This window comes from Nuphar pumila, chromosome 8 (genome assembly GCF_984573655.1).
Source record: "Nuphar pumila chromosome 8, dmNupPumi1.hap1.1, whole genome shotgun sequence".
Taxonomy (NCBI): Eukaryota; Viridiplantae; Streptophyta; class Magnoliopsida; order Nymphaeales; family Nymphaeaceae; genus Nuphar; species Nuphar pumila.
Genome location: NC_143256.1, coordinates 127,944,691 through 127,961,018, shown reverse-complemented (window position 1 = coordinate 127,961,018; position 16,328 = coordinate 127,944,691). Strand labels below are relative to the sequence as shown.

General features: G+C 39.9%; 1 protein-coding gene across 1 annotated transcript; it reads right to left on the bottom strand.

Annotated features, from left to right (window-relative positions):
- Nucleotides 1–718: 718 nt before the first annotated feature.
- Nucleotides 719–16,100, bottom strand: LOC149830735 (fra a 1-associated protein-like). Its single transcript, XM_090016754.1, has 2 exons — nt 15,865–16,100; nt 719–1,200 (listed from the first exon to the last, which is right to left on the bottom strand). The coding sequence occupies exons 1-2, from the start codon at nt 16,080–16,082 to the stop codon at nt 813–815; spliced, it is 606 nt and encodes a 201-aa protein (XP_089872880.1). The 5' UTR covers nt 16,083–16,100; the 3' UTR covers nt 719–812.
- Nucleotides 16,101–16,328: the final 228 nt, after the last annotated feature.

Sequence of the window (16,328 nt, the reverse complement as noted above, 5' to 3'; positions counted from 1 at the left end):
TCCGTAAGGCCGTTCTCCCACAAAAACGAGTCCGGATCGGGTGCAATATGATTGCACAAAAAATTGTGCATTAAGCATCCGATCGCCCCTCCATCAGGTCTTGGGTCCCACACCTGACAGGCGTGTCCGAGGGTGATCAGGTGCTTAATGCACAAATATTTGTGCAATCAAATTGCACCTGATCTTTTCACCACAAAACCAAGCAGCAACAACTACACGGAAATTACAGCAGCTCTCTTTGGACTCGTTCAAAACGACGCATAAAGAACGGTCTGTGCAAGGGTTTTGGAGATCTGAATAAGTCACAACTCTTTAGTATTATAATCAGGCAAGTCTTTATCATTCACGTATTTATACATTTGTTTATCTGGATGCCGTAATAACAGCCAGCCACGATCCATTCTGCATGAAGAGAGAGGGTCGTTCAAGTTAAAAAAGGATAACAAGCTGTGTTGGTTTATTAAAGAGAGTACGGTCAAACCGTTCTTAACGGCGTTTAAATTTATTTTTCTGTATCATTTCACACAAGCCATCCGAGTCCCATCCTCTCTCCATGTGGATCAGTTTTTTCGTGACCACCACTCTCATATCATGCCCCCACCACCAGTCTGTTAATTTATCTCGAGACATGGAGGAGGTTCTTTCCCTGCTTCTCGTGTTCCATCAAGCATTCAAGCATGTCCAGCGACACAAAAAGAGAACCAAGCGAAACCACTTGTGCATGACGGTTTAAAAGTTTCATATATACTAATTTCACGTCCAAAACACGACACAGAAAGACCCTAAAAATATAGAAGGGAAGGATGTCCAATTTAGACATCGCTAAGCTTTCCAGCATACTCAGAGTACGTAGCAGAAGACTGATTCCCCTTACTCTGCCGCGGCAAGCTGGGGCTGCCAGACACTTCCTTGTCAAACAACCCCTCCGCTGCTGCTCTCGTCGAACGACTCCTGGGTTCCCCATCACACGGCAACCCACCCAATGCTTGGAACAGTTCGTTCTTCATGTCCTCAGCTGCCTCGAGGAAGCGAGAGAAGCCACCAAGAATCCCTCGCTCAAGAAATTCGATGTCGCCACGGAGCCCAGGAAAAGTGAAGGGCTCAGGATCAGATGATTCGTAAGGCAGCGAACCAGTCATCATCTCGTGTGTCACATCCTCTTCAGAGTATTCTGTATTGGACTCGACGACTTCTACAGGCCTGGAATCCAAGGGAAAGCAATGTATGCGATTAAGAAAGGAGTCAATTAATTACAACTCTTTGGAAAACCAACTTGCTACAATGTCAAAAGTTGCTCGGAAGAGAGAAATAATCAAGTATTTTGATTACCATTATTGCATGTTTCCACCATGCTATTACCATGGATTAATGCCTCTTTTTCTTTTTTCTTTTTTTCTCAAGAATATGATTTTGTAACACACCATGTTATTAACATTGCTAGCAAAGCCAAAATAAACCCTTAGCAACAAAAAAAAAAGCACTATTATTAATGAATCAACGTTCAGCAGAAGCCAATAACATGTGCCTCTCACTCTTTCAACCCCTTTTCTTTTCTGATACATAATACTGTTTAAATTGTCTGCATTAAAATAAACTGTTTGTGATGGATCACAACTTTTATTCTCTCAGGAACCTATTTGTGTAATGCTCAGCTTCTCCTAACACAAATTGCAGATAGACTATCACCCACAAATCAAATGTAGCAAGCTAATTCTCCATATCCACAACTCAAAAATACTCTCTTCATTATATTTATAAGTTTACATTTCAATGAACAGAACACTGAGCTAAACTATCATATCGACGTGTAAGATTGTGCTAGTATGAATTCTAGCATTTGAAAAGAAAGCACATGGGGAAACCAAATAGGAATCCCACTGGATATAATGTCAATCGTGTAGAGCTTCCCTGCGCACAAACATTTAGCAAATCACATTCTTATTCAATAAAATAATTTGTGTATACATAAGATAGTGGCCCCGCACATGAAACAAATCAATTTTTGACCAACAAACAAGGCCAATAGAAGAATGAATGTTATTGTAGACACATCAATTTTTTTACAGGTTCCAACCCAGTCCAAAACTGGAAGAATCCATCTTTGAGGGTGCAATCCATAGAAGATAGCACAGGCCAAAGCTTGCGTGTGAGTAGGGGTGGCAATTTCTGACACGACCCGCCAACCTGCCTCTTAGGCGGGTTCGGGTTGGGCTTAAGCCAACCCGTTTAATAAACGGGTCGACCCGCGTAACCCGTTTATTAAACAGGTTGGGTTCGGGTTGGGGGTATGCCAACCCGCCAACCCGGCTGACCCGTTTAATAAACGGGTTAGGCGGGTGGGTCAACCCGCCAACCCGTCTGACAACCCACCAACCCGTCGACCCATCAACCTGACCCGCGAACCTGAGAACCCGTTTACCCGACCCAACCCATTTATTAAATGGGTTGGCGGGTCGTGTCGGGTTACCCGTTTATTAAACGGGTCGGGTTCGTGTTTGCCACAGCCGACCCGTTTAATAAACGGGTCGGTTCGGGTTGAGGTATGCTGACCCGCCAACCCGACACGATTGCCACCCCTACGTGTGAGGCCTCAAAAGGGATGAATAACATGCCTTTGTACATTGCCCGGCCAACAGCTGTCACTCGGGTACGGAGGGTATGACACAGCAATTCCAAAAAAAAGTGGGTCCAGGGACACGGCTATATATATATATATATATATATATATATATATATATATATATATATATATATATATATATATATATATATATCACATAAATACAAAATAAATAGAATATAATCTAAATATATATGTTATATCTAAAATATATATTATATATTGAAAATATAATGTTATAAACTGAAAATATAATTATAAATTAAATACAAACACGGAGGGTAAAATAGCATGTCCAGGTGTCGACATGTGTCGGCACGGGGACATGCGTGTCGACATGTGTTAGCACGGGGACACGCGTATCGACACGGGTACGGAGGGCAAAATGAAGTGTGTGTGACATAGGCCAACAGGCTGCATTCCTAAAGCTGCAGTTGGTGTCAGCCGCAGTCCATGCTGTGGGTGGCCAGAGTATGAACGACAGACAACAGTAGTCTGAGTCGCATGCTACAATCCAGGCTTTAGTTTACACCTGCCACGTGGAGTCTGATTCGAGGTAAGGGTTGTCCGAAAAAGGAAGCTCTTATCTCAATCTCCTAAGGATTCCTGGAGATATAGTCCTCATGGTATAAAATCCAGAAATCTCCCAATCCAAGAGAACTCTTAACCCAAACCATTTAGGAGTCTTGACTTACCATAATCCTATCTCCAAAACCATTTAGGAGTCCTAATTAACCTCGGTACAATCTCCAAAACCACCTAGGAAACCTACCCCAATTGAAACTTACCTCTTAAACCAATTAAGAGCCTCATCACAGATCAAACTTAGCCCCTAACCAATCTAGGAATCCCTGAAACCTTATCCAGATGGAAATCACATCAAATGATTGCACCCAGACTCATCCTATGCCACATTTGGCTGCCATTACAGTTCATTCGGCCGCACTCCGAGTCCAATGGGAGTCATCCGAACCCGTTTAGCGCCAGATTACACCTTAAAGAGATGTAGTTTGAGCTATGTAGTCAAAATCGCTAGGCAGTGCCTAGTCGGAGGCTAGGCGGGACTAGTCGGTACCTTAATTAAAAAATTTAAAATATAAAAAATATGCCAATAAACTGCTAAAATTAGTAACAAATATGTATGCAACATAAAATCAATCAACAATAAGAAATATACAAAAAAACATGTCGAACATTACAAAACCTGCCCAAATATTAAAAACAATTGAATAAGCAAAGCAAACAACTATCAACAAATGCCAAATAATTTAAAATAATTTAAATTCTTAAAATAAAGTGCTAAAACTAACAGCAAACATGTATCCACATAAATTAATCAACAACAAAGGGACGAAGCATAAGATATTGCTATCGTCAAGCATAGTAAACATTTATATTACAAAACCTGCCCAAATATTACTAAGACTAACAACAAAGATGTATCCAACATAAAATTAATCAACAAATGCACAAATATATATATAATGCGTAATACTAAACTCACCTAGTTAAAAAAGTTAATAAAAAATACACAATTTAGAGGAACATAATCAAAGAAACATATACATATTACATGGATACTAATAAGTAAATAACAGTTCAACATACAGTTAAAAACTTAAAATCAGCAACAACAAAAAATAGGGACACAGCAATTACAACAATTACAGAACTTACAGCAACAAAAAATAATTAGCAGCAGCAAAATCTGATTAATCACCACTCTTCAATACAGCCTCGCATATAATCAGAAAATTGATTGAAGAAGAAGGGGGAGACAGAGACACAGATAGAAGAAGAAGATGAGGGGGAGGATGGGGGAGAGAATAAGAAGAAGAGTCTGAGAGAGAGAGAGAAGAAGAAGAAGAAGAGGAGGCAGAGGAAGGGGGAAAGAAGAAGAGGCAGAGGAAGGGGAGAGGGAGAGAGAGAGAGAGAGAAGAAGAAGAAGAAGAGGCGGAGAAAGGGGGAGAGAAGAAGAGAGACAGAGAGAGGGAAAGAGAAGAAGAAGAGGCGGAGAAAGGGAGAGAGAAGAAGAAGAAGAAGATGAGGTAGAGGAAGGGGGAGAGAGAGAATAATAAGAAGAAGAGGCAGACAAAGAAGTAGTGGCAAGCCGCATAACTAGAGGCTGGAGCGGTGGTGGGCGAGGGCGATGATGGCAGGCGGAGGGTTTCAAGAGAGAGAGAGAGAGAGGGTTTATAAAACCTCGTCACCCCCACCCCGTTATCGTAAAAAATGGGGGCTACCTCTTCTCGCGCCTGGGTGAGGATAGGTTAAACACCGACTAGGCGCCTAGTCGGGAAAATTGGTACCCCTTATGGGGTTCAACTAGGAATCAGACCGATTCCTAGTTGCCCCTTCGACTAGCCCGACTAGGTGCCGGACTAAGGATTCGAGGATCAAGCATACACCCGGGTCCAAAAAAGGTATTTTCACCCTCTATCTTGTTCATTCTTTTAATTTCCTCCTTCAAAATAGGATTTGAGCACATACTAACCACGATTTTTGCCTCTTATTGCATAAGAATCCTATTTTGCGATTTCCACTTGAGGTTCCTGAAAAGACGTAGCCATTCACAGCTGGGTCTGGACCCTGAGATCCAGACCCAATTCGTTTTATCTATTTTAACACATGCTCATTAATGGCATGTTGTAATTTTAGTATTGTCTGTAATGGGTATTTTTATACCCTAATTTTTGTACATGAGTTTACTTAATGAAAAGCAAGCATAGCCGACCCTATTGGGGTTTCTCCTGCAGCCTTCAGAGCTTCTCTCTCCTCTCATTCTTTTCTGATATGGTATCAGAGCGGTGATCCTCTCCAAGGTCTCAGTCCAAGGTATTTCTTCTTCTCTTAGTCCTCCTTTTCGAGCCAACGTATTCCTTTCTTTTCTGCATATTCCTATTCTCTTTATTTCTGCCTATTTTCTTTTCCTATTTCTAAAATCTGAATCTGCATATTCCAGCCAACGTATTTTTCTAAAATCGAATGGCTATTGTCTGAATCCTATCCTTTCAAATGTTGAAAAAGGACTCCATAACTGTCATGGAGTATTTAAACAAAATGAAAACTATCACAGATCAGTTGGCTATTATGGGATGTACGATCAGTGACAAAGATATGGTGCAACAAACCTTGAGCGGGCTTGGACCCGATTATCATATGATGGTTATTTCCTTGCTGTGTTTGCCAGACTTACCTACATTTGAAGATCTCCGCTCTAAGCTCTTACAGTATGAAATGACTTTGAAAGGATTCTATGAAGGTAATCACAACCCCATTGGAGCACACAATGTTCTTGCCACCGGAGTTAACTATGGTCAAGGATGTGGCATGTATGAATCTCGAGAAAGGGGAGGTCAAGAGAGGAATGGACAAGGATCTCGTGGAATATTACCTACTTCCAGTATGCCTCCTAATCTGCAAAGGCAAAGAACAATACCTACATGCTTTCTCTGTAACAAAAAGGAGCACATAAAGGCAAATTGCTGGTTTAACCCGCAAAATAGAAGAAAGCAATTGGAGACAAGAAAGAGAACAGATACATTGAAGAATAGTGAAGAAGTCAAAGAACTCTTGTTATCTGCCTTGGCTGAATTGAACATCAAACAGAATGATCAAGGCACTTGGTATGATGATTCCGGTGCAGCCACCCATGTCACTGGTGATGCTGGTAAGCTCCTAAATTTTGTTCCTTATGTTGGTAAAAATAGTATAGTCACTGGAGACGGGTCTCAACACCATATTTCGCACATTGAAAATTCTGTAATTCATATGTCCAACTCTTCTCTAGCTCATTCAAATGTCATTCATGCTCCTAATATCAAGAAAAATATTGTTTTTGTATCTAAGCTTGTTGATGACATTAATGCTTCAGTTGAGTTTACTCCTTTTTCTGTTTGTGTTAAGGACCTTCACACGAGGGAAATGTTCGCTGAAGGAAAACGCCAAGGGAATATGTATGTGTTCCAAGAGAATCCTTCCTCTCGTGTTCAGCCTGTTGACTCCACCTTGAAGCTCACATCATCATCTTCAGTTCCTTCTGATAGTGTTTTTAATCTTTCTGAATGTATTGAGCCAAATCTTTGGCATGGTCGTCTGGGTCATTATAGTAGTCGCTTTATTGATTAGCTTGTTTCAGGTAGTCTTATTCCCAAGTCAAGTCTGAATTTAAGTGTCAACAACAACAACTACGCCTTCATCCCAAAACAATTGGGGTCAGCGATATGAACCAAAAAAGAAATTCATTTTGGGTCTTCCACATGAATCCTTTTCCTCCAATCATTTCTATCCAACGCCATGTCCTCGGTGAGGTTCAAAGCATTCATATCCTTTCCTATCATCTCCATCCAAGTCTTCCTAGGCCTACCCCGACCTCTTTTAACTAATATATTTTCCCATTTCTCCAACCTTCTAACTGGAGCATCATTAGGCCTTCGCCGAATATGTCCAAACCACCGTAAACGATTCTCTCGCATCTTATTTTCAATGGGTGCAACACCTACCTTCTTACGTATCTCTTCGTTCCGAATCTTATCTTTTATTGTATTTCCACACATCCATCTAAGCATCCGCATCTCAGCTACACTCATTTTTTGAATATGATGTCTCTTGGCAGCCCAACATTCCGTACCATATAGTAAAGCGGGTCTAATAGTCGTCCTATAAAACTTTTCCTTCAACCGCAATGGCATTCTACGATCGCACAGCACTCCAGTAGCACTTTTCCATTTCATCCACCCAACCTTTATCCTATGATTTACATCTCCATCAATTTCTCCATACTTTTGAATGATGGATCCCAAATATTTGAAATAATCATTCACCGGTATATCTTGCTCACCAAGCTTCACTACACTCCCATCACTACTTCGTTGCTTACTAAACCGACATTCCATATATTCAGTCTTACTCTTACTCAACTTAAAACCTCTAGCTTCCAATGTCTGTCTCCATAATTCTAACTTAGCATTAACCCCAGCTCTAGACTCATCAATCAAAACAATATCATCAGCAAACAACATACACCACGGTACATTTTCTTGAATTGATCTCGTAAGCTCATCCATCACTATCGCAAATAGGAAAGGGCTTAAAGCAGATCCTTGATGTAACCCAACCGTTATCGGAAAATTGGTTGTCACCCCTCCACAAGTGCGGACATTGGTTACTACTCCTTCATACATATCTTTAATTATACTAATGTACTTGAGAGAAACACCTTTCTTCATCATTGTCCACCAGAGAACGTCCCTAGGTACTCTATCGTATGCCTTCTCTAAATCAATAAAAACCATATGCAAATCTTTGTTCCTCTCTCTATATCTTTCAATAAGTTGTCTAAGAAGATGTATAGCTTCCATAGTTGATCTTCCAGGCATAAAACCAAATTGATTCTCCGATATCATGACAACCTTCCTCAACCTAGACTCAATCACCTTCTCCCAAAGTTTCATAGTATGACTCATGAGTTTTATACCACGATAGTTTGTGCAATCTTGTATATCACCCTTATTCTTATATAAAGGCACCAAAGTACTCTTCCTCCACTCATTAGGCATCTTATTTGTTCGCCAAATCAAGTTAAAAAGATTTGTCAACCATTCTAAACCTTTCTCTCCCAAGCATTTCCAAGCCTCGATAGGTATACCATCTGGGCCAACTGCCCTTCTTGATTTCATTTTCTTCAAAGCCTCTGCAATTTCTTTCTTTTGAATCTTGCGCATGAAGTCACGATTTATCTCATGAAAAGGAATGGAGAAGTCTCCAAGATCTTGAGCATGACTATCATTAAATAGCTTATCAAAATAATCTTTCCATCTCTCCTTAATCTCCTCATCTTTGACTAAAACCCTTTGCGTTTCATCTTTGATACATCTAACCATACCCAAATCCTTCGATTTCCTATCTCTCATCTTTGCAAGCCTATAAATATCCTTCTCGCCTTCTTTGGTATCCAACTTGTCATAAACCTCCTTATATACCTTAGCCCTCGCGTTTCGAACAACTTTTTTAGCTTCCTTCTTTGCTATCATATACTTCTCCAAATTCTCATTATCACGACTCTTACTTAGATTTCTATAACACTCTCTTTTAACCTTAATAGCTAATTTGACATCCTCGTTCCACCATGATGTATCCTTACCTAGTGGTGCACCGCCTTTAGACTCACCCAATACCTCCTTAGCTACTTTTCTCATACCACCCGCTATCTTATTCCACATTGATTCTGAATCCTCCTCGAGACACCAATCAACTTCCTTAACTACCTGCTCTACAAACATTCCTTGTTTAGCTCCTTTCAGTGCCCACCACTTAATTCTAGGATCTATCCTATGTCTATCCCTTTTGCGGCATTGTCTAATTCTAAGATCTAAAATTAAGACTCTATGTTGTGTAGCTACACTTTCTCCTGGTATAACCTTACAATCGATGCAACAACCCCTATCTCTCTTTCTAAGTAGGAAAAAATCTATCTGACTCGTATTAACCCCACTTTTAAATGTTACTAGGTGAGACTCCCTCTTCATAAACCAAGTGTTTGCTAAGATCATATCATAGGACAAACAAAAATCTAAAATCCTTTCTCCACTTTCATTTCTTTCTCCTATACCATAGCCTCCATGGATATTCTCAAATCCATCCCTACTAATGCCTACATGTCCATTAAGGTCACCGCCGATGAAAAGCTTTTCTCCATAAGATGTCTCTTGTACTACTCCATCTAAATCTTCCCAAAATTGATGCTTAATGGAATCATCTAAACCTACTTGAGGTGCATAAACACTAATAATATTAATAATATCCGTACCTAATACTAATTTAATAAGTAAAATTCTATCACCCTTCCTACGGACCTCAACTACATTATCTATAAACTGACGACTCATAGCAATCCCTACTCCATTCCTATTCCTATTTATTCCTGTATACCAAATCTTATATCCCCAAGGTTCTATCACTTTAGCTTTCTCACCTACCCATTTGGTCTCTTGAAGACATAAAATATCAATCTTTCTCCTACACATAACATCTACTAACTCTACCAACTTACCAGTTAAAGACCCTATGTTCCAAGTGGCTAACCTAATTTTATGGTCTTGGACTAACTTCTTTACCCCCACCCGTCCAACAAAGTGAGGGAACCCTTGCCTATTTGACACCACACCCGGGCGCCGGTGTGACGCGTCGCTTCTGGGCGACGACCTAGCAACCCTTGCACATTTATCACTGCCTCCGGGCCTAGAGAGTACAGCACGTCGCTCAGTAGGGAACGCCCCAACGAAATTCTCATATTGGTTCATTTTCATAGGATATGACAAAGTTTTTATGCTGGCTGTCACAGGCCTACCGCAACCCTCCCCTTTATCCGGGCTTGGGACCGGCAGTGTATAACTACACAGGCGGAGTTTCTGAATTTAAGTGTCGATAATAAAAAATGTTCTAGTTGTCTTCAGTGTAAGAGTCATGTTCTTCCATTTCATTCCATTAATAAAAGAGCTTCAAGACCATTTGAAATCATATGTTCTGATGTTTGGGGTCCGACTCCGGTTTCTTCAATGTCTGACACTAGATATTATCTCATTTTTGTTGACAGCTATTCTCGATATACATGGATCTTCTTTATGAAAAGTAAATCTGAAACCTTCAAGTTATTTCGAAATTTTCATTCCTTTGTTCAAAATCAATTCTCTGAGAATATCATTTGTTTTCAATGTGATGGAGGGGGTGAATTTTCTTCAAATGACTTTATTAGTTTTCTCCAATCAAATGGGATAAAGAGGCAGGTGTTTTGCCCTCATACACCTCAACAGAATGGTATTGCTGAACGAAAGCATCGCCATATTGTCGAGAGTGCAATGAGCATGATGCACGACAGTAATCTTCCAGTTTCCTTCTGGACAGAGGCTTTTCATATAGCAGTTTATGTCATAAATCGAATGCCCATGAACATCCTGGAAAACAAATCGCCCTATTTCTCTTTGCATAGTGTGCATTCAAATTATCATGATTTGCGTGTATTCGAGTGTATATGTTATGTTCATGTTGACAGTTCAATGCGGCACAAGTTTCAGGATAAGGCCTTAAAGTGCAGATTTGTTGGGTACGTTGATGATTACAAAGGGTACAGATGCTATGATCCTGTGAGCAAGCGCATCAAAATATCCAGAAATGTTGTGTTTGACGAATCAAATTTTGGTCATAGTGCTGACACTCCTCCAGACATTGAAGTTTATCATCCTTGGTTGGACTCAGATCTCTTTTCTAGTATTGATGATATTTGTTCTTCTGAATGTAATCAAAGAGGTGAGGAAAATGTATCCACTGCTACACAAAGAACTCGGGAAAGTATGATTTCTGAACCACCGTCAGCTCCTGAAAGGTATAAAGACATTGTTTACTCTAGACGTGAGAAGGAGATACCTCTCAACTCTAATCAGGAGCGGAATTCTCCTTCTGCTTCCATTCAATCACCTGTTCACAGAAGATCTACCCGATCTCGACATCCAATTGATAGGTGGGTTAATTATGAGAACTTCACAATGGATTTTCAACTCTTCTTAGCCTCTCTTGGCAAGGAAGATCAACTCACAACATTTTATCAAGCAATAAATTCTAAGAGATGGATTGAAGCCATGAACGAAGAAATGGAGGCTCTTCATGAATGTGGCACTTGGGATATTATTCCCAGACCACACAATCGAAATGTGGTTGGGTCAAAGTGGGCGTATAAGATAAAATATAAGCCAGATGGCACTATCGAGCGGTACAAAGCTAGACTGGTTGTCAAAGGCTACACACAGGAGCAAGGACAAGACTATGATAAGACCTTCAGTCCAGTCGTGAAAATGGGCACTATCCGCATCATACTGACATTGGTTGTTGAACATCAGTGGACTCTCAGCCAACTAGACATGAAAAATGTGTTTCTACATGGAACTCTGAAGGAGGAAGTGTACATGGAGCAGCCCACTGGATATACAGAAGGAAACTCTAAAGAATACGTGTGCAGGTTAAAGAGAGTTATATATGGTCTGAAGCAGGAGTCTCGATCTTGGTTTGACAGTTTTTCGATTGAAGTTGAAAAATATGGTTTTAGTCGATCTCTTCTTGACCATTCTCTTTTCATATTCAAATGCAAAGATATAGTTACCCTGTTATTGATATACGTTGACGACATTATCATTACAGGTAACTCTAATGAACATATTGAACAAGTTATTGAACTTCTGAACCATAGATTCAATATAAAGGATCTTGGTAAGTTGTGATACATTCTTGGATTAGAAGTTGATAGGACTCCCGAATGCATGACACTTACTCAACATAAGTATACCATTGATGTTCTTAGCAAGGCAGGTATGACAGATTGCAAGCCTCTGAGCACACCCAGTGTACTTCATCAGAAACTCAGTTCCCAAGAAGGAGATTTGTATGAGGATCCTACAGGATATCACAGGATAGTAGGAATGCTTCAGTATCTTACCCAGTGTTTTAAAACTTGCCGAGTCAACTCGGTGACTCGGCTCGACCCTCCAGTGAGTCAACCCGGCAAGGCAAACTCGGTTTGCCAAGACTCAGGCCTGACTCGGGTTGACTCGGGTTGACTCTGGGATGTTTGAAATTTGATTTTTTGGGTATTTCAGAATAAAAAAATGATACTGAGCTAATGGTATTATGGGAGTTCTGCTCAATCATCTTCAATTTCCCCTCAGAAATAGCATCTCCTACATTTAGATTGTAAAATTGTGTAATTCTTGTGGAAGAAAAACTAAGTACATCATTTTGACCAGTTTACTAAGTTTGATGATTCAAATCATATAAAGAACTGGCCCTCATTAGTATAAGCATTAAGAATAAGATAAGATGACTAGTCTGAAAAGATAACTTAGAAATGCAAACTTGAGAATTAAATGCATGCTGACAATAGATATTATGCATAGAGTAACACTGGAAGATTGGCTTTAGGAGGTTTGTTTCTTCATTTCTTCCAATCACGAGCTACAGCATCTATCATAATGCAACCTTTGATGTATCTTTTCACAACCTCCCTCCAAATCTTCAATGGTCTTCCTCTTTTCTTAGCTTTTCCACTAACATGGTATCATTAATGTTGTGACAAGTCTCTGTGGAATATGTCCAAACCATCCTAAGCAACAACCTTCTTTTTCTGTTATTGGCAGTACTCTTAAGCGTCTTTTAATGCATTCATTTCTGTCCTTTGTTATTTTATACATTCATCCTACTATACACATCTCTATAACAAGAATTCTCTCAACACTGGGCATGTAAGAATGTTGGTATTACAACAATCTTGGAAACATTCTTGCAATCATAAAAGTGCTCGTCCATCACATAACACTCCACTAGCTTGTCAATATTTAATCCATCGAACTCATCTTACTAGTAATATCTTCATCAAGCCCACCATACTCTTGCATCATAGAGCCTGTATATGAGTTTATCATCTCTTGTTTACTGAAAACATGGTTTGAGACAAATAATATATTGTTTTTCTTTTAAAATCAAAAGTTAACAAAACCCGGTCCGAGTCACCGAGTTGACCCGCCGAGTCACGAGTCAATAAAGAATGAGTCGAGTCCCGAGTCACGGGTTTTAAAACCTTGATCTTACCTTTACTCGGCCCGACATTGTCTATTCTGTCAATCAGGTATCTCAGTTTATGCATGAACCGCATATTGGACATATGGAAGTTGTTAAACGCATTCTTCGATATTTGAAAGGAACTATTGGAAATGGTTTCTGTACAGAAAAAGTATACATGACCATCACATGCATGAACTTCTTACTTACACAGATGCAGATTGGGCAGGAGACCCAGATGTGCGTAGGTCAGTCTCAGGATACTGTGTTTTCATTGGTTTAAATTTTGTCTCCTGGAGCAATAGGAAACAAAAGGCCATAGCCAGGTCGAGCACAAAAGCTGAATATAGATCAATGGAAGCTGCTACAGCTGAAGTAACATGGATCAGACACCTGTTGACAAAAGTAGGAGAATCGATTTCTAAAAGCATTCTCTTGTGTGATAATCAAAGCGCTATCAACATGTCATTCAATCTCATCTACCGCAGTCGTGCTAAGCATATTGAAATTGATCAACATTTTGTACGATAGAAGGTCGAAGAAAAAGAAATTGAACCAGAATACGTTCGGAGTGCTGATCAAGTTGTTGACTTGTTTACAAAATGACTTATCAAAGATAGATTCTGGATGTTAAAAGACAAGTTGTTCATGGTTCAAAACCATGTACAACTTGAGGGAGGGTGAAAAGACGTAGCCATTCACATCTGAGTCTGGACCCTGAGATCCAGACCCAATTCGTTTTATCTATTTTAACACATGCTCATTAATGGCATTTTGTAATTTTAGTATTGTCTATAATGGGTATTTTTGTACCCTAATTTCTGTATATGAGTTTACTTAATGAAAAGCAAGCATAGCCGACCCTATTGGGGTTTCTCCTGCAGCCTTCAGAGCTTCTCTTTCCTCTCATTCTTTTCTGATAGTTCCAACCAAGGAACTGTTATCTATACTCAATGTGATGGATCTCTAACAAACTAGCTCTTTAAGCTTCAAAGGGTACTATAGTAGATTTTAACTTTAGTAGCATATAAAACATGGTAGTCTTCAATCAATTGGCATCACAACCTTTGACCCAACCAAGGCTCCATAAGCCGATAATCCATGATGGTATGGAGTCCCAAGAACAACAAAACATGGACTAATAGGTCTTCATGTTCATTTGTTTCATCATTTGCCATCTTTGGGCCAACATATTCGTGAGTCTTGTTTCATGCCATCCAAGTTTTTCAACACTTCTCATTTTAGACACTTAATGCCACATGAAAGACCATGATCAACAAAGCCACCATCAAAGCTTTGGAGAACACATCCAAAACTTACAACCACCACTTACTAATTTTCATTTTCTTAAAAAGGGTTGTTCATGTAAAATGGTGCCATGGTTTGATATTTTGATTTGGCACTTGTATTATTAATATTACCACAAATTTTTTTTTTGAGATGAAGTATTAACATTACCACAATTACTACCACCACCATCAGCAGCATAATAATAATAATTTGCTAACTATTGCTCAATGGGTTCGATACTAGAAAACTAATATTGAAGTGAATATTTGCAATTAGAACATATTTTCCCACATAAAGTATTTATAATTTCATGGAAAATCAAACTAAAGCAGAATGCCAGCCCCTACATAGAATGATTCATAAGAGGTAACAGCATAACTTGTCTCTCAAGGAATTGATATCACAAGGGCACATTATACATATTCTGACAGCAGGACTAGGTACCAAAGCTTTTGTCCTCGAAAAGAGTTTTTTTTTCTTGGTATTAGTTAGCTAGTGCTATAACTCTATTCCTCACATAAAACCAGCATAAGGTCCCCTTTAGTACCCAGACTGCAGTTCGATAGGCCCACTCCCGAGAGTGATTACCTTTACTCGTTCTGTTCATCTTGACATTTGTTCAGTCCATCAGAACGAATCACCAAGGAAACCCAATTTTGAGCAATTTATATATATAAAAAAATCATTAAATGAAGCTAAACAATGGATCAATTTCGAATAAGCACAACTTTCAACAATCTCTCATGAAAAACACTGAGACAGAAAGGGGGAAAACCGAACAAGAAAAGATGGAACACATTCCAGTGAGATATCAAAGGGACCTTCGCTTATATCATGTCCAGGAGTTACACTTCCATGAACCTCACGAAGGAATGAAAAGGATCCAAAAAAAGTTAGTGAAGCAAAGGACATCAAAACCCAGAGAACAGAAAAACAAAATCTAATCTTCGAGAGAAAATTCTATATAAACTTGCTGGGATCAATCCCAAATCAGCAAAAAGGAAGAAATAACATATGCAATACGAAAAAAAATCTCAAAAATATAAGTTTCATCTCGTTCAAGACTCGAAACCAACATTCCAAATAACAAAAAATCCCTTCCGCCCTCATTTCAATCCTTCAACAAATCGTCATCTGTATCCCAACACAAATTTTTGTCTTGTACAATTAAATGAATTGGCAATGAAATTGAACCTACGTAGGGAGAGTTTGTTCTCTATAACGATCAAATTCGAGCGATAAAAAATACAATTTGGAAGAAAAACAGAAAATAAGGGAAAGAAAATGATTGAAGGAGGAGAATAAAAAAAAAGAACTGGGGAGGGCGGGGCGGGAAGAGAGAAAAAATGTACCTTCCGACGCACTGGCGGAGGAATTGTTCCATCTTCTCGCATTTCCGGACGAAATTACCGGGCTCGACCTCCTCAGTCTTGCAGTGGGACTTGACGACCCTCCTGATGGAACACCGATCCTCCGATCGAGGGCTCCCCAACTCCAACGCATCCCCGAGCCCTCCTCCTGCTCCTTCCGTCCCTATCATTCTCCATCGCGACGAAATTCCATCCCCCATTTCCTCTCTCTCTCTCTCTCCTTCAGAATCGAGAGACTTCTGAAGCGAATAAATAGCGATGATATCGTAAGGCCACCGTTCGTTGGGCCCCATCCGACTCGTGTCGTTGTGGTTCCCATCCCTGGGCTTGCGTTGGGTTGGGGTTCTTCGAGGCGAGAGGGTTGAACGGGCTTGGACTTGCACTATTCGTCCTCTGAGTCTTGGTCGAGCCATAGCTGCTGGAGTCAACACGGCGTATGACTCGTC